The 22,328-nt window shown below is 43.6% G+C and overlaps 2 protein-coding genes across 3 annotated transcripts in view; one reads left to right on the top strand and one right to left on the bottom strand.

Moving 5' to 3' along the window:
• Window positions 1-10,264, bottom strand: part of USP7 (ubiquitin specific peptidase 7) — a 98,803-nt gene extending 88,539 nt beyond the window's left edge. Inside the window, exon 1 of the mRNA XM_084641668.1 lies at window positions 10,039-10,264. Within this exon, the coding sequence (XP_084497794.1) occupies window positions 10,039-10,114 (76 nt within the window). The 5' untranslated portion in view covers window positions 10,115-10,264. The remainder of the gene's footprint in view (window positions 1-10,038) is intronic.
• Window positions 10,265-10,820: 556 nt separating this feature from the next.
• Window positions 10,821-21,122, top strand: LOC311527558 (uncharacterized protein). 2 transcript variants are annotated; one of them, XM_084641670.1, is made up of 3 exons: window positions 10,821-10,904; window positions 18,911-19,997; window positions 20,585-21,122. In XM_084641670.1, the coding sequence occupies exons 2-3, from the start codon at window positions 19,589-19,591 to the stop codon at window positions 21,103-21,105; spliced, it is 930 nt and encodes a 309-aa protein (XP_084497796.1). In that variant the 5' UTR covers window positions 10,821-10,904; window positions 18,911-19,588; the 3' UTR covers window positions 21,106-21,122. The 2 variants fall into 2 exon arrangements, with proteins under 2 accessions (XP_084497796.1, XP_084497795.1); XM_084641669.1 differs by lacking the exon at window positions 10,821-10,904 and having other exon boundaries at window positions 18,699-19,997.
• Window positions 21,123-22,328: the final 1,206 nt, after the last annotated feature.

Here is a 22,328-nt window from a genome sequence, read left to right as displayed (position 1 = left end):
TGTCAGTGAATGCCACAAGCAAACTCGTTTCATTTGTGTTACTCGAGTCGATATAATCGTCGGAGTACTCGCTGTCACTTTGGATCATAAGGAATAACTCGACTGCCAAATGTGACGTGCTGGCAAAACTCGTCAGCATACTCCTCAGCAGTTCAGGCTCCATTCCAGCAGACCGAAAGGGAAGACAGACTGTGCAGTACAAAAAACTTTGAAAGATGGCACCAAATGTGAACGGAAGTACAGGGATTGCTGGGATGCGAACCGATGCATCAGAGCGCGTTGGGACAGGACCCAGAATGCCCTGCAGCCCTGCCCCCTTCCCACAAGCCACAGCACCACAATAGGAAGAGGTGCTCTGTGGGATAGCTGCCCATAATGCACCACTCCCAATGCCGCTGCAAGTGCCGCAGATGTGGCCACGCCAATGCACTTCCAGCTGTCAGTGTGGACAGACTACAGCGCTTTCCCGCCTGTGCTCTCCGAAGGGGGGTTTAACTCAAAGCGCTCTACATCTGCAAGCGTAGCCATGCCCTGAGTCTGCAGACAGCTTGAATTAATAACTGAGAGGTATGAATTGCCCATTTATTATTATGGGATTTTTAAGAGATGCTGACAATATAAGTTGTACTTGTGTCTGAAATACGTTAATGTTACAAGCAATACTAAGATTATAGTAACAAAAATTGGGGGGGAGGGATTTTCATTTTAGTTTCTTTACTTCAGTCAGGACCTCTTGCCATTTCTGTTCTACAATAAGAAAATAATTTGTGCATCTGAAAACATTGTATATAGCCAGTTTCACTGTTTGCCTTGTACAACTGGTACTAGTTTCCCCTGCCAGTGTGAGATTTCCAAACAGCAACAACTCAAAAACAGGAAAATGTGTTTTACAAAAGCAAAAAAATTGGTAGGGGAATTGAAAAGTAGGTGTAGTAGCTGAAACTGCTTTTGACTTATCTTTTGAAATTTCAACTACATTTCAAGCCAACAGTATCGCTAACTCATAAGTGTACCAAGAACACTCATGCTATTAACTATTTTATTGCTGACAATTTAGCAAAAATATCAACTAAATTAATTAATTACTTCATTGTTGCTGGATGAAGTGTCAGATACTAGCATGGGCTGTATTGGGCCCATCAGTTATCAAGATTTTGAAGTATCAGGGGGTAGTCGTGTTAGTCTGTATCCACAAAAACAACAAGGAGTCAGGTGGCACCTTAAAGACTAACAGATATATTTGGGCATAAGCTTTCGTGGGTAAAAAAAAAAGATGCAACCTGAAGAAGTGTTTTTTACCCACAAAAGCATATTTTTTTATTTTTTATTTTTTACCCATGAAAGATTTAAAGTTACCTCTATTCCCAACAAAAGCGGGAAAGAGCGCAACATCCTTTCCCCAGTAACAAAATCCTCAAATGCCTCTTGGCTGCTATAAACAGAATGCCTTTCTAGGTTAACAAAATAACTGTTCTCCACCTGAATCTCAAAACCTTCCCCTCTTTTGTAACCATCAGGCACTGTGGTACAAAAATCTGCAACAGATTAAAGATGAAATATTTAGGGTTAATGTAAAATAGAATTAAATTTAAAAAACGAAGGGATATTTTCCTAATTGTACAGGAGTAAAGAGCAGCCAAGGAAGACAGTTTGCAGAGGTCAGTGTCCCATAACCTAGGTGTACAGTGTGGCATAAGATACAGGACCAGACTATGAATACTACTGTGTGTCATAAAAATTATTGAGTCCTTCTAAAATTCAGCCATAGTCTTTTTTTAGGAGTGAGTTTTATAAACAACTTCTGCACTAATTTCGTAGAATAAACCATTGATCTTTTATTATAGAACAGTTAAAAAAAGGAAAGAATCACTTTTCCCTTTACCTTTCATAATTCTGTAAACATCTGTCAATACCTCTTACCTCACTTCCTTGCTAGACTGACTAAACTATTAATATACTTAGCACTCGTGTTTTGGGGCACTCCACTATGAAGCCCTCTTTAATCCAAGGAGCAATCACAATATGATTTTGTTTCCTAACACTTGGGCGAGATCCAAAACCTGTTTAAATTAAGTGTACAATTCCCATTGACTTTAATGAACTTTGGATCAGATAAATTCAGAAGTTTTCCCCCCAAAACCCACTGTTTTGCAGTGAGTTTTGATCTTGCAGAACCACTATTATGAGATCAAACTTAATTGTACAGCAATCAGAGTTATCAATGAAACATATACACTGACCTTCTACATTAGCCCTTGTCTATTTTCCTTTTCTTCTTAATGCTTCCTATGGTGTAGTGGTGCAGAAAGAACTCTATATTAGTTTATTTGATCCCCTAATTTAAGAAAAATCCAGTTTTGTCATGGAGAACCCTGCTCTTTTACAACCTTTATTTCCCCTCATTTCTCCCTCCTACAACTAACTCATCACAGAAAATAAAGTGCAGAGAAACAAACTAGTTATCATTGTAACAAGTAATAAATGATTGCTTCTTATAGGATGTTAATATCTTTTGTAGTATTTCTGAAGACCATGTAAAACTTTGGCTAATGCAAAATGTGTCAGCTCACTCGCAAGGGTGTATTGCACAAAGAGCACATTACTGTGATGTGCACGGCCTACAGTTTATTTCTGGGCACAACTCAATGTGTTGGTTTTAATGTACAAACTCCTAAGTGATTTGGGACGTAGCTTCTTGAAAGACTGCCTCTTTCATTCTTTATGCCAGTAGCAGGAATCAGCTGAAGTGCTTGAACTCAGTCCCCTGGTTTAAACAGGAGGCTGAGGGCAACACTCTGAGGGGCCCTCCACTATGGAACTCATTTTGCCCCTTAGTCTGACAGAGTCCAAGACTTCAGACTTTCAAAGACACTGGAAGTCCTGTTTTCTTAGATGTCAGAGAACAGTTAGAGTATTAAGTGTGATTTTGTTTGTTTTCGTTTAATCCTCCATGATTAAACTTGTGAGGAATAATCTCTTAATAATCTTTGCATTTCTAATTTACATATGCCTAGAGTAACCATTAGGTGAATCTTTCAAAAGTCAATTAAATACACAAATTAAGGTATGCTACACTGAGTACATACAGATCCAATATAAAAATTTAAGAATATTTACTTATATATTCTAATTAGCCTTGAATTGGTTTGGTTTTGAAGTAGTTTTTGCGCAGGTGGTCCCAAACATTTACATTTTGTTTTATACAATCTGCAGCCATAGCATACATATGTTTATGTTTATGTATAGAACCTATAAAACAGTCTTTAAAAGAAATTTGATATTAAAACCATTTTTAAAAGTGCTTTTATATTCTGAAAAACAACCAACACCTTTGCAGACACTGTATGATCAAAGTAATTGGAGAAACTGCCTTCCCCAGGCCTCAATATTCTCTTGCAATGTGTTTACAGAGTCCTAAAGTTTGTTACTTGTTTTGAAGCTGAACTTTTTCCAGTTCACCAAAGCAGCTTTCTAAATAGGTATGGCAATTTCAAATAGAAAAATGGCACAGATTCACTTCACGCTCAACATTCTTCCTTAAGCTTGCAACTCATTCAGAACAGTCAATTTCCTCAAAGCTTCTGAAGTTGCATTGCTTGTTTTCTATACAAATTAGTTAATATAAAGGAATTTAGATGCAATACATAAGGGTTAAAGCTAAGCCTATTACAACAATGTACCAACAGCTGTATATTCTGTTGCAATAACTCCAACTTGCAAAACTACTTTATACATTTACTTATTAATACACTGGCTACTAGTAACACATTCAAACTACTGAAACAATTTCACCATTATATAAACCACATAAGTAACCAGCAAAAAAGTTTTAAAAGCAAGCATATCTATTTAATAGCTTGACTTACTGTTCAACATGCCCTGCCCCCTGCTCTCGTCCAAACCAACTTCCGGGGAAACAAACCCACCTCACTATAGAAGTTTATCAGTAACAGGATAATCTAGATCTAGTGCAGACTGAAACTTTGGAAAAAAATATTTTTGATAGAAACAAGTTTTCTAAGGGTTATTAATTTTGCATCCTGCAAATCATCAAGTACATTTTCAGCAGTACACAAATATGTCAATAATAATTCTCAACTAAACAATTAGGTAACAATAATTCTAACCCAAAGGAGTTTTAAAGTTATCAGCATTTTCTTCATCCATATATAGAAAACAATACTTAAAAGTAAAGAAGGATTAAAAAATGGGCAACACACATAAGGAAATATGACAAGTCACAAGCTCTAAACCCTGTATTTCCCTCATACACACCCCGAATCACTTACAAATATCCTATGATGTCATGCAACATGTACTGGCTTCTGGCTAAACTGGTTTACCTGCTGCAGTTTGGATGCACTACATAGATTTACTTTGTGATAAGTTTTCTGTAGCTATGAAACTGATTTAGTGAAGCCAGACTCAAAGACTATCTCAGTTTCAAATATATACAAGGTTACAGTGCTTTTACACAGATTATTTTAGTTATGTTAGGATAGTTCCCTAGTAATGATAGGGAGTAGATTTTATTCCTATTCTGGATATGGTGGATCCACACACACTTAACTGGGAAGAGGGGATGAAAAAGGTAAATCTGAGTTTTTGAAAATGTCCTCCTTCACCCTTTAAAATTAAGCTGTTCATTTCTCTTAGTCTTTCATCTGCCTCCCCAGATTTTGCACATTTTATTTCTCAGCCCACAATGTCTTAGTTTTTTCCCTTTTTCCTTCCCTGGAGGATTCCTGAATCCAACTCTATCCCATTTTACTGCCCAGATGTTGAGGTCCTATATCCATCCTCTGGGAAAAGACCTTGGATATACTTCCCTCAGCCAGCATGAAGTGGTCATCTGAGAGTGATACAACACACATACTCCTTTCCTGGAGCCAAGTAGGTTGCCTCAAGAAGGGCCCTAAATGTTGCTGTTGAGGGGGAACAATAGACTAAGCTGTGTTCTTTACTGGATACACTGCCATTAAGCCTCCAGACTAATTTCACTTTATAGCCTGCTCCCTTCCATCATGTATATCCCATCTTATTCAACCATCCCCCATCTCAGAGAAAAATGTCAAAAGGGAGGGGCGGGAGGAGGATATGTAAGATATGAGAAACTTGGATATGTAAGATACCCATGTTCACAAGCTAAATTTAATGTCCATAAACTCAGAGACGTAGATCAAGCTTATAACCTGAGTTTATCACTACCAAGCTGGGAGTAGTACAAGAGATAGAGGGGGAGGGGACACAAAAAGAGGGGAGTCTCGAACTGGCTCTTTTAAATTAATTAAAGGGCAGAGCTGACGAGCCTCAGAAACAGTTCCACTCAGTCCTCTCCATCTATAAAAATAAGGTTATTATGTAGGATTCCAAAAGAAATTATTCTTTGGCTTCAACAGAGACAAGGACCACCACACAGACAAAAAGAGAATTCCATGACATTTTCACTATCATCTGTATTTCACAAAGTATATTTTCTGATGTCGAATGAACACTACATTAAGTATCTATGTAGATATTATATTGTGAGGAGTTGAGAACACTCATGAGGTCAAAAAAGTTAAAGGGAGGTAAATATTAGAAAAATAGGTAAAAAATAAAATGTGATATAACTTTGAAAAAAGCAAGCTAAACCATGAGAAAAAACATAAGAAACACAGTTTATAAAACAAACCTAAGAAATACTGCAGAAATCAAGGTATGATAGTTACCAGAAAGTTAGACATGAACTTGCAATGGGATAATACTGCAAAAAGTGCAATTTTAGGTTTCATATGCAGATGCAACTTTTCACAGTAAATTTTTCCCTCCCTGCTCTTTGTTAATGACTCTGGTGTGAACTCACATGGAATACTAGATTCAGTTTTGGGCACTTCAAAACAGACAGATATGAAAAAGTTCTGAGAAAAGCAACAAAAAATGACCAGAAAGTTAGAGAAATTGACATATTAGGAAAAATTAAAAGTGGTCAATTGGAATTGACTAAACAGAATTAAGGAGGGTACCATAATCGAGATAAATGTACTTTCTATGACATGCAGGAGTATAACTAAGGGTAATGGGCAGAAATTAATAAAAGGAAATGTAAACTACATCAGGAACACCTTCTAGATCAATTAGGCTGTGAAATAGTCTCTTAAGGGAAGTGGTAAAAGCACTATATGGATTATATATAAGCATCAAGTGCTTTGAATATGCCTAGATCTTAATACAATTTACCTTGGAAGCAAGTTATATAGGAGTCACATCAGGACCCCAGATTTTCCTTTGTTATATGATTTTACGAAACTTTCCTAGAATTTAGTACAGCAAGTCTCATTTGGAGTGCAACTGAAAAGCACTGTTTTTTTTAAATGACAAGCCAAGCTGCATATACTACACAAACACTATTTGCTGACCTTACAATAGGTACACAGAAAAGGTCAGCATTTACTGAATAGCATTATTTTTACCTTTCCATATAAATCCTATATTTAAAATGTAAACTCAGCAAGGAACTATATTGTATCACAATAAATAGGGTTAAAAATGTCAACCACCATATGCGTCAAGAACGTGTATAATGAAGCCAACTCATAATACTACATTATTCTGTTCAATATAACATGGCAAATAGGGTAGATTGCACAGCATACGGCCCCATAAATACCTACTCCTTTTCAAACCCTGTTGCTGCCACTTCCATACCTGCTGACTAAATTACACCTCTTTCCTAACTAAAATGTAAAAAAGTCTTTTCTTAGTATTTCTTTTTACAATCTGATCTTCCTGGATGTCTACTGTTTCTGATATTTACACTTTATGGGCTACAAGATGTTCAAGGAAGAGAACAGAGTCAACTGGATCACAAAAGCAAAAGAAAGAAACAGGGACAGGTATCCACAAAGTGTCACATTCAAACTGGCAGAACGTAATTCCACTGATTCAATAGTTTTGTTTGTAATTCTGCTCATTTGAAACTGTACAGTGTAGCTGCACAGCAAATAAGTGAGACGGCTTCACAAAATTCAAAAGTCAAGATGTGCATTCAGTTTTCCATCATACATTCTTCACATACCTCCTAAATCTAATCTGATCTCTCAATGGAGAATGGCATTTAACATGCATAAAATAGTGTCAGATTTGAAAGCTATGTTTTATTAAATAATTTATCAATTTCCAAAGACAATTTATCTCTTCTCAGGAAAGTATCTACATCCATACATTAGAAAGTTGAACACAGTTCTCTACAGTAAAATAAGGGAACACATATAAGCAATTACATGTCTTTCAGTAGAAAGGGAACAAGAGTCTAGATTAAATGATCTAGTGCACCTAAACTAATTTCTCATGAAAATCAAACACTCCAAAAAGGTATAGAATCTAAACTCTGTTAAGCTTTCCATTAGTGCAAACAAATTCTCAAACAGATTAATATGTCCATATGATCATTTTGAACCATTAGTGTGAATTTTACCAGCCTATGAGGGCTTGAATAGATTTCTGGAATTGAGCATTGAGATTTCAAAATTGGGATACATCCATACAATTTTTAAGTGGGAATGCTTAATGTAAAATTGTTGGGATCACCAAGAGGCTTAGGCTTACCTGTAAAGAGTTGTGTTCTCTCTGCTTATAGAACTCAACTATGCAACACCATTAACATTCACTGACTTTAATGGGATTTGAAAGTGCTCAGCACCCCACAGAGTGCCCAGTGCATTACAGGATCAAGCCCATAAAAATCTGAGAACCATTAAACACTGTCAATACTCTAAAGGACTAGAAATAAATATTGAAAGCAAGGCTGATAGCTGGAGGCTATGGTACATTCTGCTGGAAAACTCATTATACACAAGACATTATGTTTATGCATACATACAAATAGGTGTGAACAGGTATTTTTTTAAACCAATTCACCTCATACATGTGTCTCTTGAGGTTACAATGAAAAAAATCTAATCCATATATGGCAATTTGGGGACAGGTTTTGGGGTTCTTTTTAAACAATGCCAGTCACTGAAATAGCACACATGTGCTTCATCTATCATATTGTGCACTAAAGTCTTAGGTTTTAAAAAAGAGGGGTTTCACGGAATGCCCTTCTCATCATTAAACATAGTGAGTAGTGACTACGACCAACTTTCAGTAAAATGGCTTTATTAATCATAGTACAAACCCATGATTGGTTGTAGAAGATTCTAAATTTGCTACAATTGTTGCATATTTCATAACTAAATAGGCCTTTGATGGTCATTGTTCTTGTTGATTTGAATACCTGCATTCATAATGATTGACACCTTTTAATACTGAGGTGAATTCATATTTTTGATCAGCAAGACAAAAATCCATTAATATAAACAATACAAATAGTGGAGGGTAGTTACAGCTGGAATTCATTATTTGTTTCTGATAAGGTATTTACACACTTTCTACTGTAGAAACAAGTCAAATTAAAAGCTTCATACCTTAGATAAAAAAAAAAAACACGATTAATAAAAAAAGTACAACTGACTTTATCCCAAACAAGACCATTGGAGGGTACTGGTCTGGGGTAAAGAGCAAGACTGGAAACGTAGTAACCTCCCCCTCCAAAACACTCTCCTGGGCAATGGCATGACGGTGCAGGATCAGGGTCCCATGAATAGGTAAGTGCTACACAATGCCACAGAACCCCATGCTAGGCCCCGTCCTGATGCATTTTTTGTAAATAAACCTCAGATCAGTGCCCCAATTAAAAATGGCGAGCATCTCGCGTGGCAGGCTGTGTGCAGATACAATGGAAGGGCTGCAAGGCAAAACCCTGCCGCGCGGCTCTCAGAGTCAACAACACAGAAGAGGGGGGCGGGCAGGCGGCTGCAGAAATACAGGAGCCGGATCCACTCGGGGGAAAACAGAGCTGGGAGAGGCATTACTAAGGTCTACCCTGAGAAAGCAACCCGTAAAACCATCCATAGCTAGGCCCCATGACCCACCGTTCATCGCTCACCTACGGGGAAAATAATCAACCGAGAGAAAAACAAACCTTCCCACCACCCGCCTCCATGCTTGCTCCAGCAGCACATTCAGGAGTCATAGCTGCAACGCTACTAGGAACCCCTCCCTCACCTACCCATACCCTTGAATCAGCACCCTCACCCCCCTTAAAAATAATCCTTCTCCTAGTCCTAGGAGGAAAGCTTCCACTTTAGGGTCACGCACCTCCGGGAGCACAGCCCCCTTTCCAGCCGAATCCCCAGCCCCTCCTTTACCTACAGCGAACCCCACTGTCTACACTGGATGAGTCCTAACTCAGCCGAGGTTTTACTGGCGAGCCCACCCCCCCATTGACTGGGCCCTTGGACCGCCACATGCTCCCATCCACACAGGGTGAGAGTGCTAAACATCCCTCCTCACCAAAAAAAAAAAAGACATCCTCCCACCATTAAACCCCATTTCCAGAGCACAGACCAGCCCGAGTGTCACGGCAGCCCACCAAAGCAAACCCTGCACTACAGCCAGGAATACCCGGCCCTCCGAAGAATGCACCCCCTTTTCGAGAGGCCCCGGGCCCCACCCTCAGCCATACGTCAGCTATGAACCCCAATCTCTCCTCCCTGAATTAAGATATTCGTTTAAGGGTCGCACCCTAAAATCTGACCCCCTGGTGTATCTCAGCCCCAGGCACACAGACGCTGGAGGCTCTTCAGCCATACTTTCCAAACCCTAAACTTTCCCCCATTCTCCCTTTCACTCGAGAAGTGCAGGTAACACCCCCACCCCGCCCCGGGGGGATATTTCCAGGTCTCTCCCCGGCCCGAGGCCAGGCCATCAGCACTGCTCCATTCCCCGCGGCGGCTCCGGGAAGAGGGGTGGGTTGTGGGGTAGAAGAGGGGACCAGAGACGGGTAAGGGGGCGTGTTAGGTAGGGAAGAAGCCTGGAGCGGATTCCTGGGAACCAGAGAGTTTGGAGCAGGGGCGCGGGGGACAGTGAGTAAAGGGAATGGGGGGCGAGCCAGGGTCTCCGGGCGCCTTCAGGGGAGCGGGGCCGCCTGCGTCGCCTGCTCCAGCCGCTCTTTACCTTCCATCTCCATGTCCTCGGGCTCGCTCAGCTGCTGCTCCCCGGGCTTCTGGTGCTGCTGCTGGTGGTGGTTCATGTCGGGCTGGGGCTGTGGCTCCGCGGCGGCGGCCTGGGCCTTTCCTGCAGGGGGCTGCAGGCCTGTGTTGGGAGGGCAGGGGGCGGAGGGGCGGCGGGGCCTGGGCAGCGGCGGGGCCTGGGCACCAGCCTCGGGGGGCTCCGGCTGGGCTCCGGCGGGCAGGGAGCGGGCGGCCGGAGGAGGCAGCGAGACGCGCACGTATTTGCTCGCTATTCGCCCAATCTCGGCGGCGGCACCCGGTCGGGGGAAGGGGGTGGGGAGGAGGAACCGGCCGGGGGCGGCGGCTTCCTCCGGGGCCGGGAGATCCGGAGTTAGGGCCCGGCGCTTCCCCCTCCCCGGCCGGGTATCCCTGCTGCGGTGAGAGTCGGGGAGGCGCCGCGGGCCCCCGGCTCCCCAGGAAGCCGCTCGCTCGAGGCTGGGGCCCTGCTCCCGGCCTGCAGGCCTCCCTGCTGCCTGCGCCCGGCTCGCTGCTGCTGCTCAGCCGCTGCTGCCGCCGCCGCCTCTATGGGGAGCGTAGCAGGCGCCAGGGCTTCTCTCTGCCTCTCTCTGTCTCTCTCAAAATGGCGGCCGCGGTAGCGCCGTGAAATGTCACATCCGCATGGGGGGCAGCGGCGCTCAGCCAGCCGGGGAGGGGGAACAGCGCCGGGCCGCCGCCGCCACAGGAGGCTGGAGCGGAGAGGAGAGGAGGAGTTACAAGGGCTCCATCCGGATGGACGCGCTGCACCGCCCGCTTCCTCTGCCCGGGAGAGGCTGCTCTCAGCGGAGCCCTTTGCTAGGGACCCATCTGCCGGTGAGAGGCCCCTCTCTTCCCAGCAGCTACTGCCCCGCAGAGTCTGCCGCCCGCAGGAGCGGCCCCTGCGCCTCCATCAGCCTGCTGGCCTCTGCCCGGGACCCTTCTCCCAGCCAGGGCCTGCCTTGGGAGAGACCCCGCTTCCGCCCAGAGCCTCTGCGAAGGCGTCCCCCTTTCCTTGTAGGAGAGACCAGTAGCTTGTGCCAGGGGTCCCGCCACACGAAGGAATGCCCCTCCTTGACAGGACCTCATCTGGGATTGCCCTGGGGATACGCGGCTCCCTCCAGCGCCTCTGCAAGGAGCCCCTTTGCTCCACGGGCCTTGTCAGAGAGACCACCTCCCTGGCAGACAGGGCCCTCACTCTGGCATGGGGGGGACAGGGCTCAACCCAAAAAAGCTGCTCTATTAGATAGGAACAAATCTGGCTCTCCTCCCCCCTTTTGACTTTACCTTCTAGAGAGAGAGATTGCTGAGCAATTGTCCACCTCTCCTGCCAAGCCCTAGCCAGCCCAGCTCTGGGGTACGGTGTAATAAGGGGGTAGTTCATTGTCTACATAACTCTGGAAATGTCCATGTGTTTTCCAAGTGTTCAAAAACATCCATAAGAGGCTGGTAAAAGGGGGTATGACTAGGAGTAACTGGTGGTATTAAAGAGGCAAAGCTTCGGGATGGTGAGATCGGAGTTCTACAATCTACCCTAAGGAAAGTACTTAAGCCACCTAAAGCTATGTTTCCCAAAGAGCTAGAAAATCTACTGTAGGGAACAATCTAGTACTGGCAGGGAGTGATCTGTTCCACTTCTAATATCTATTGTTTATTGTTCCAATTTATAAAATTATAAGTGAATCTAAACTATCTTTTGGGGGCAAATCCGACTCCTTTATCTGTGCTGTGGAGGGCCCCTTCTCAGAAGAACTGGAGTTTGCTGGCTGTGAGTCGTGATTTGGATTTAGGAGACTGTGAGTTGTTGTCCACCCATGGAGCCCTGTCCTGTGCAGGAGCACTGCAGGGGTAGCAAAAGGAAGGACGTGTGTGGGCTGGGTGTGAGAGGACCAGGAATGGGGCCGGAAGAACTGCTTTTATTCATATCCTTTCTTTCAGAGCAGAGAGGAGGTGCCTGAGGGCCCACAGAAACTACTCTAGCCATTGAGCTGTACTAGCCTCTGTGGAGCAGCTCAACAACCATAAAATAGCTTGGAATAAGTGAAGGGGTCCTCCCCACCCCCACCAAGCCCAGTACATCTACTTTTTTAAGTACATGAGAAACAGGAAGCCTGCCAAATAATCAGTGGGGCCACTGGATGATCAAGGTGCTAAAAGAGCTCTCAAGGAAGACAAGGCAGTTGCAGAGAAGCTAAATGAATTTTTTGTATTAGTCTGCACTGCAGAGGATGTGAGGGAGATTCCCCACCTGAGCCATTCTTTTTAGGTGACATATCTCAGTTACTGTCCCAGATTGAGGTCTCCATAGAGGTGGTTTGGGGAAAAAATGATAAACAGTAATACGTTACCAGGACCAGATGGTATTCATCCAAGAGCTCTGAAGGAACTCCGATATGAAATTGCAAAACTACTAACTGTGGCATATAACTTATCTCTTAAATCAGCCTCTGTGTCTGATGACTAGAGGGTAGCTAATGTATTGATGATTTTTAAAAAAGACTCCAGAGGTGATCAGAGCAATTACAGGCCAATAAGCCTACCTTCAGTATCAGGAAAATTGGTTGAAACTATAGGAAAGAACAGAATTATCAGACATATAGATGAATGTGATATGTTGGGGAAGAGTCAACTCAACATTTGTAAAGGGAAATTATGCCTCACTAATTTATTACAATTCTTTGAGAGTCAGCAAGCATGTAGACAAGGGTGATCTAGTTGATTTAGTATACGTGGACTTACAGAAAGCCTTTGTCATGGTCCTACACCAAGGGCTCTTAAGCAAAGTAAGTCATGGGATAAGAGGGAAGATCCTCTCATGGATCAGTAACTGGTTAAAAGATAGGAGACAAAGGGTAGGAATAAATGGTTAGTTGTCACCATGGAGAAAATAGGGGAGTTCCCATAAGGATCTGTACTAGGACCAGTGCTGTTCAACATATTCATAAATGATCTGGAAAAGGAGGTGAACAGTGAGGTGGCAAAATTTGAAGATGATGGAAAATTACTCAAAATAGTTAAGTCCAAAGCTGATTGTGAAAAGTTATAAAGAGATGTCACAAAACTGGCTGACTGGGCAACAAAATGACAGATGAAATACAATGTTGATAAATGCAAAGGAATGCACATAATCCCAACTATGCACACAAAATGATGGGGTCTAACTTTTCTGTTATCACTCAAGAAACAGATTTTGGAGCTGTGGATAATTCTCTGAAAACATCCACTCAGTGTGCAGCAATAGTAAAAAAAAAAAAAAAAAAAAAAGGCTAACCAAATGTTGGGAATCATTAGAAAAGGGATAGATAGTGAGACCGAAAATATCATAATGTCACTATATAAATCCATGGTAAGCCCACCATTTGAACAGTGAAAGCAGTTCTGGTTGCCCCATCTCAAAAAAGATGTATTAGAATTGGAAAAGATACAGAGATGGGAAACACAAATGATTAGAGGTATGGAACAGCTTCCATATGAGGAGAGATTAAAAAGACTGGGACTGTTCATTTTAGAAAATAGATGACTAACGGGGGATATGATAGCAGTCTATAAAATCTTCAATACTGTGGAAAAAGTGAACAGGGAAGTGTTATTTACCCCTTCATATCACGCAAGAACCAGGAGTCACCCAATGAAATAGACAGCGGGTTTAAAACAAACAAAAGGAAGTACTTCTTCACACAATGCACAGTCAACCTGTGGATGTTGTGAAGGCCAAAAGTATAACTGAATTAAAAAAATAAGTGGATAAGTTCATGGAGGATAAGTCCACTTATGGCTATTGGCTATGACGGTCAGGGATGCAACCCATGCTCTGGGTGTCCCTAACCTCTGACTGCCAGAAGCTGGGACTGGATGACGGCATGGATCACTTGATAATTGCCCTATTCTGTTCATTCTTGTTGAAAGACAGGATACTGGGCTAGACTTACCATTGGTCTGATCCAGTATGGCCATTCTTACTCAACACCCAGCTTTGCTCCTCTAGCTGGACTTGAGTTCAAGATTTGAGATTTAGTGCTTCATATAGTTTTAAAAACAATAGTTAAACTATTTGCCAGTTGGCTTTATCCAGAAATAGATTCCAGCTCTCCTTGTCACCCCTCCCACTCACCCCCAAACATCAATTTAGAGAAAAAATATTCTCAGATTTATCCCAATATCTACTCAGGTGAAAGCATACCCTGAAGGTCTACAAATTTGCACTCGAGCTCACAGGAAGGAGTTCTAGGGGGGAGCCCCTTTATCGATCCTTAGTGTTTTAATCTGTCCCCAACTTTAATAGCTTACAGAAAGTCCTTCCTTACTGCCACCCTTTCCCATCCCCACCTCTGCTCCCGAGAAACCAAAGATAACCCTTCTCAATGACTTCCAGTCCCACCTACCAAATCTTTCACTAGCACAGGTTTTTGACACCTTCATTCCTCCATCAGTGATTCCCAATTCAAGGCACACAATTTTCTTACACTCCTGTGGTTGGATGCCTATCTGTTACTACCTAATTCCTCAGTCACTGAGATCAGGGTAGTAGGCAAGGTCCAAACGAAAGGAAAAACAACCCACCATAATAAAAAGACAATCAACTTCTCATAATGTCAACCCTCAATCCCATACTAAGAAGAATACAGGTATTAAAAAATATCCCATCACATATGTTAGCTTTTCTGGATTTGAGCTGTTTTAAGGTAACCACTGTTCTCAGAAGCTAAGCACTGGAACCAAAATTCCTTTGCTCGTCCTCCTGCAGAGAAGTCTGGTGTGGATACCCACTTAATTTCTGAAAGTCTTAGATGAAAAGGGGAGAGCTCAGAAAGGTGACATTTTACTGTGACACTTTGCATTTTCATTAGATGTTACCATCTCCCACTGTTCTACAAAAGCAGAAGAAATGCAAAATAGACCTATAGAAAACCTTGTGGGAGATATGGGGCAACAGTCAGGAATTTTCCTGTTAAATGGGAAGTGGCTACCCTATATCACTAGTTTAATAAGATGGAATATCACAGTTAAGTGCCATCCACCCATGGAGACTCATCTTAATTTAAAATGAGTTGGTTCTTTAGAGAATTATGGTTTACAGATTCAAAATGCAATGTACACTAAAACATACTACACTCTTTTGAAAAATCTAAGTGAAAACAGGCCCTTTATATTTTATAAATATATCTATGGACAGCCAATCTATACGAAAGAAATTTTAATACTGATGTCTAGAAGGAGGTAAATTCAAAGGAATTGTATTTAATCATCTCAGATGCTTTTATGAAATAATTACACAGCAAGGATTTTTTTGGTACCATTTCATAATACCCAGTGATTACAGTGTTTGACTTTTTTCTACACAAGGAGTACAAATCATAATAAATTGACCAGGCTAACCTGAAGTCCACAGTTCAACATATACAAATCCATCTTGTCTACCTCAGATCCATTCAAAACAATACTGCCCACAGTTCAACATATACAAATCCATCTTGTCCACCTCAGGTCCATTCAAAACAATACTGCCAAGATAAGTCTTCCTAACTCATTGTTCTGACCATGCCAACCCCGTAAGAGTCCCTCCACTGGTTCCCCCTTCTTCAACACATCAAATAAAAGCTCTCATCTTTACTTTTAACAACATTCACAACACAGCCCATTCTTATTTGGCTATCCTTACATTTTATTGTCTATCTCACCTGACATTCTGCTCCACATTTTTCTCACCAGTGATGCTAGCCTGGATTGCCTGTTTCTCCATTTCTCCTGCAAGCACCTTTGCGCTTTCTTCCACACTGCCACAACTTCATGGAATACCCTCCCCAAACTAACTCATAAGGCCACTACCTTGTACTCCTGCAAATCCCTCCTCAAGACTCTCTTATACTGTGATACCTGTGGTAAATTGCTTACTGAATGTGGTTAGGCAAGCAGCCACCAGATATTTCTGATATTACCAAAAAAAAAAAAAAAAAAAAGTAAAAATCTGTAATTGGGAAATTGTGCACCTAGTTAGTCTATGTAACCATATGTTCCTATCGCTGCTATCCTTGTCTTTCCTCCTTCACTCCTTTCTTTTGTTTATTATACTCACTTACTGGAACTTGTTTTGACTTAGGACCCTATCTTGCAAGTTGATCAACTCTTGCAGGCCCTTATGCCCATACAAATCATCACTGAAATCAGTGGGGTTCATCTTCCTGAATCAGTTGGCAGGACCAGGAGCTTAGATTGTTAGTGCTTTAGGGCCAGGAATGTCTTTTACTGTGTGTTTGTGTAGGATAATAGGGCTCTTGTCCCAACTGAGGCCTCTCAGCACTACCATAATACAAAATAATACCTGATCTTAAAGGAACACTGTCAACTTGAAATTAGTCAATTTCAAAGGAAGTAACTTCATTCTGGTGAGGTGACCTGCCCCTGAGACTCTGAAATTATATTTAAAATTGTTTTTCTCACTCACTGTATAAATGATCCTCACAAACAGAAGAGTATGACTGTGCATAGGAAGGGAGACAGCTAAAAGTAAAAGCCAGTCCAAGCTGTACAGTCAGCCTGACCCTGGCTTCTATAGAAGAGCCTGGCACAGATCCCCACTTCCTTTTGTATTCCTAGCCCAATATCTTGTTCCTGCAGACAGAGCAGGGGATGAAGATGCCAACTACACTCCTAGCTCCTGCTTCTCCATCTAGCTTCCACAGAGTAATCTAGATCAGGAACAAGGATACCCTATTCTCACTGAGGGGCAGAGTTTACCACTGACCTTCTGGCCCACATTCCTGTCTGGTGACTGTAGTAGGATCCCCATTGCCGTCCAGGCCTGGCTCGTGTTGGCTCCCACAGTGGAAGCTGAAATAGAAGCAGGAGAAGCTGCTGCTGCTTGCCTGGCCCAACTCCTGCAAAGGATGCAAATTGCTTCCCAGCCTGCTCCACTCACTGACCTAGCTCCAGCAGGGGATCCCTTCCAGCCACCTGCTGCCTTGTATAAGGCTGCTGTTCTCTCCTTATCCTGCAAGAGAGAGCTGAGTCCTGTATGTGGCCATGTCTATACTGAGGGAATGTACGTTGGTGTAATTACATCAAGGTAGTTATGCCAGCACAAACTGCTAATGGACATGCTCTGCACCAGGAAAAGCAGGACCTACCCTGTTGCAGTTTACTTCTTTGTGTTGCTGGATTAAGGTGCACTAGTGTAAGCCCCTTTAAGAGGTTTGCACTGGTGTAACTATATCAATGTAATTACATCAGTACATATTTCCTTAATATAGGCAGAGCCTGAGTGGGTGGGAAGTGGCCTTCCTGTCTCAGGCCAGCTGCTCCTGACCTTTTGCAGCTCTGTTTTTTCCTCCCTAACTAGCTCTTGTCTCTGGCACCCTGCAGTGTCCATGGAGAAGCCAAATCACCCAGCCAGGTGCTTTTTCTTTCACTTGCTCCTGGGTGCTTCCGGGGGGCATAGATTTGCAACACCTCTTCCTGCTGCTGGCAGATACTCCCCCGTCTCATTTTGGGGTTCATGGTATGATAAAGATGTTTCCCTGCATGCTCTACTAGATCTCTGCTGCTCCCTGTCTTGCAGTTGGGTCTAGGGAATGAAGGAGAATTCTCTTAGCCCCCTGCCAAGCATCTGGTACTCCAGTGACCCATACAGGTGGTTGGGGAGCAAAGAGGGAGGCTTTTGCACTAGGCTCTTATTGTATCCTGGGTTTTGTGCAGACACCAGGGGAAGAGGAGACACCTTTTCTGCCCTGAAAAGTGAAATAACACAAGCTTTGCTCTTACTGGTGAAAAACCTCTTGTAGGGCCCAGGGAAGCATGTGCACGTGCTTCATGAGAATGATGTCATGCCATCACAAGAAAGAGAAAATGCAATTAGCCATACTGTGCCATGAAACATACAAACATAGGAATAGCCATATTGGGTCAGACCAATTGTGCATATAGCCCAGTATCCTGTCTTCTAGCAGTGGCCACTGCCAGATGCTTCAGGGGAATGAACAGAACAGGAAAATTATCAAGTGATCCATCCCTTGTCATCCAGTTCCAGCATCTGGCAGTCAGAGGCTAGGGACACCCTGAGCATGGGGTTGCATCCCTGACCATCTTGGCTAATAGCTATTGATGGCACAAATAAAAGTAAAAAATTAGAGAAATATTTGTCTGCTAACTTCCTTCAGTTGTAGTAATATTAAGCGTTAATTGTAAAAAAACCAAAACCCTGTAAGTTCAACATTTTCAGGGAACGGTTATTTCAAATTGATGGTGTCCCTTTATGGCAACATTTTTTTAAAGAGCTATATGAAGCACTATCCATTAATATTGCTACATGGTGGCTCTATTATATCTAAACGTTGCTAACAATTTAAAGATTTGGTTTATATGATTTCAAGTATATTTTCTCCAAAGCCACAATTATAACACATCTTTCACATGACTTTCAAAGAAAGTCAAGATAAGACACTTATCTCCTTGGCTGGGATTTGTTTTTCCCTGCACAGAGTTGATCCACTTTAATTTTCCAGTAAAAAACAGTCTCTTTTGCTAAAAATTGTATGTTTACATTTAAACTGCTTAGTGATGATCCAGTTTGTTGTTTGCCATCTTTGAAAAGTAAAATGATTTTTTCCTCATCAAGTTTTGCTGCAAACAGTAAATTGTGAAGTCAAAGAGTTACAATGATATATACCCAAAGTAAAAAAGGAATGGAAGGAATGGTTCATCTTGTCTATATAACTCTGATTGATCAGCTATGTTCAGTTGTGATAGGAGTAGCTTTCGCCAAGTGTAAAAGAGAAGGTAAAGTTGAAAAGTATCTAACAGATTAGATATATTAGGAATTGTCCTGTTTAAAGTGAATTTATTGTTAGTGAAAGATGCCAAACTGCCAGCACTGGAAATGGATCCCTCCTATTAACGTGACACACATGGCCCTGCCAAAATGCTTCAACCTGCCAATCTAATAATAACTAGATAAGCACTATGTATTAATAACTTCATTCAGAGACTCTCAAAGCCCTGGTCTACACTAGGACTTTAGGTCGAATTTAGCAGCATTAAATCGATGTAAACCTGCACCCGTCCACACGATGAAGCCCTTTATTTCGACTTAAAGGGCTCTTAAAATCGATTTCCTTACTCCACCCCTGACAAGTGGATTAGCGCTTAAATCGGCCTTGCTGGCTCGAATTTGGGGTACTGTGGACACAATTCAACGATATTGGCCTCCGGGAGCTATCCCAGAGTGCTCCATTGTGACCGCTCTGGACAGCACTCTCAACTCAGATGCACTGGCCAGGTAGACAGGAAAAGGCCCGCGAACTTTTGAATCACATTTCCTGTTTGGCCAGCGTGGCAAGCTGCAGGTGACCATGCAGAGCTCATCAGCAGAGGTGACCATGATGGAGTCCCAGAATCGCAAAAGAGCTCCAGCATGGACCGAACGGGAGGTACGGGATCTGATCGCTGTATGGTGAGAGGAATCCGTGCTATCAGAACTCCGTTCCAGTTTTCGAAATGCCAAAACCTTTGTCAAAATCTCCCAGGCCATGAAGGACAGAGGCCATAACAGGGACCTGAAGCAGTGCCACGTGAAACTGAAGGAGCTGAGGCAAGCCTACCAGAAAACCAGAGAGGCGAACGGCTGCTCCGGGTCAGAGCCCCAAACATGCCGGTTCTATGATGAGCTGCATGCCATTTTAGGGGGTTCAGCCACCACTACCCCAGCCGTGTTGTTTGACTCCTTTAATGGAGATGGAGGCAATACGGAAGCAGGTTTTGGGGACAAAGAAGATGATGATGATGATGATGAGGTTGTAGATAGCTCACAGCAAGCAAGTGGAGAAACCGGTTTTCCCAACAGCCAGGAACTGTTTCTCACCCTGGACCTGGAGCCAGTACCCCCCGAACCCACCCAAGGCTGCCTCTTGGACCCAGCAGGCGGAGAAGGGACCTCCGGTGAGTGTACCTTTTAAAATACTATACATGGTTTAAAAGCAAGCATGTGAAAGGATTACTTTGCCATGGCATTCGCGGCTCTCCTGGATGTACTCTCAAAGCCTTTGCAAAAGGTTTCTGGGGAGGGCAGCCTTATTGTGTCCTTCATGGTAGGACACTTTACCACTCCAGGCCAGTAACACGTACTCGGGAGTCATTGTACAACAAAGCATTGCAGTGTATGTTTGCTGGCGTTCAAACAACATCCATTCTTTGTCTCTCTGTGTTATCCTCAGGGGAGTGAGATATAATTCATGGTCACCTGGTTGAAATAGAGTGCTTTTCTTCAGGGGACACTCAGAGGAGCCCATTCCTGCTGGGCAGTTTGCCTGTGGCTAAACAGAAATGTTCCCCGCTGTTAGCCACAGGGAGGGGGGAGGGTTGAGGGGGTAGCCACTCGGTTGGGGGAGGCAAAATGCAACCTTGTAACGAAAGCACATGTGCTATGTATGTAATGTTAACAGCAAGGTTTACCCTGAAAGAGTGTAGCCACTGTTTTATAAAATGTGTCTTTTTAAATACCACTGTCCCTTTTTTTTCTCCACCAGCTGCATGTGTTTCAATGATCACAGGATCTTCTCCTTCCGAGAGGCTAGTGAAGCTTAGAAAGAAAAAAAAACACACTCAAGATGAAATGTTCTCCGAGCTCATGCTGTCCTCCCATACTGACAGAGCACAGACGAATGCGTGGAGGCAAATAATGTCAGAGTGCAGGAAAGCACAAAATGACCGGGAGGAGAGGTGGCGGGCTGAAGAGAGTAAGTGGCGGGCTGAAGAGAGGGCTGAAGCTCAAATGTGGCGGCAGCGTGATGAGAGGAGGCAGGATTCAATGCTGAGGCTGCTGGAGGACCAAACCAGTATGCTCCAGTGTATGGTTGAGCTGCAGCAAAGGCAGCTAGAGCACAGACTGCCACTACAGCCCCTGTGTAACCAACCGCCCTCCTCCCCAAGTTCCATAGCCTCCACACCCAGATGCCCAAGAACGCGGTGGGGGGGCCAGCGGCCAACCAGCCACTCCGCCACAGAGGATTGCCCAAAAAAAAGAAGGCTGGCATTCAATAAATTTTAAAGTTGTAAACTTTTAAAGTGCTGTGTGGCATTTTCCTTCCCTCCTCCACGACCCCTCCTGGGCTACCTTGGTAGTCATCCCCCCTATTTGTGTGATGAATGAATAAAGAATGCATGAATGTGAAGCAACAATGACTTTATTGCCTCTGCAAGCAGTGATCGAAGGGAGGAGGGGAGGGGCGGATGGTTAGCTTACAGGGAAGTAGAGTGAACCAAGGGGCGGGGGGTTTCATCAAGGAGAAACAAACAGAACTTTCACACCGTAGCCTGGCCAGTCATGAAACTGGTTTTCAAAGCTTCTCTGATGCGTACCGCGCCATCCTGTGCTCTTCTAACCGCCCTGGTGTCTGGCTGCGCGTAACCAGCAGCCAGGCGATTTGCCTCAACCTCCCCCCGCCATAAACGTCTCCCCCTTACTCTCACAGATATTGTGGAGCACACAGCAAGCAGTAATAACAGTGGGAATATTGGTTTCGCTGAGGTCTAAGCGAGTCAGTAAACTGCGCCAGCGCGCCTTTAAACGTCCAAATGCACATTCTACCACCATTCTGCACTTGCTCAGCCTGTAGTTGAACAGCTCCTGACTACTGTCCAGGCTGCCTGTGTACGGCTTCATGAGCCATGGCATTAAGGGGTAGGCTGGGTCCCCAAGGATACATATAGGCATTTCAACATCCCCAACAGTTATTTTCTGGTCTGGGAATAAAGTCCCTTCCTGTAGCTTTTGAAACAGACCAGAGTTCCTGAAGATGCGAGCGTCATGTACCTTTCCCGGCCATCCCACGTTGATGTTGGTAAAACGTCCCTTGTGATCCACCAGAGCTTGCAGCACTATCGAAAAGTACCCCTTGCGGTTTATGTACTCGGCGGCTTGGTGCTCCGGTGCCAAGAATGGGATATGGGTTCCGTCTATGGCCTCACCACAGTTAGGGAATCCCATTGCAGCAAAGCCATCCACTATGACCTGCACATTTCCCAGGGTCACTACCCTTGATATCAGCAGATCTTTGATTGCGTGGGCTACTTGCATCACAGCAGCCCCAACTGTAGATTTGCCCACTCCAAATTGATTCCCAACTGACCGGTAGCTGTCTGGCGTTGCAAGCTTCCACAGGGCTATCGCCACTCGCTTCTCAACTGTGAGGGCTGCTCTCATCTTGGTATTCATGCGCCTCAGGGCAGGGGAAAGCAAGTCACAAAGTTCCATGAAAGTGCCCTTACGCA

The sequence above is a fragment of the Lepidochelys olivacea genome (assembly GCF_965140295.1).
Source record: "Lepidochelys olivacea isolate rLepOli2 genome assembly, chromosome: 10".
In the NCBI taxonomy this organism is placed as follows: domain Eukaryota; kingdom Metazoa; phylum Chordata; order Testudines; family Cheloniidae; genus Lepidochelys; species Lepidochelys olivacea.
Note: the sequence above shows the minus strand (reverse complement) of the source record. Positions and strands in the feature narration are given on the sequence as shown.

Excerpts from the sequence above, each read along its gene's own strand:
- LOC311527558 (XM_084641670.1), top strand. The coding sequence starts at position 19,589 with ATGAAGGACAGAGGCCATAACAGGGACCTGAAGCAGTGCCACGTGAAA. Across the intron at positions 19,998-20,584 it reads AGGCGGAGAAGGGACCTCCG|CTGCATGTGTTTCAATGATC; the intron begins GTGAGTGTACCT and ends TTTCTCCACCAG.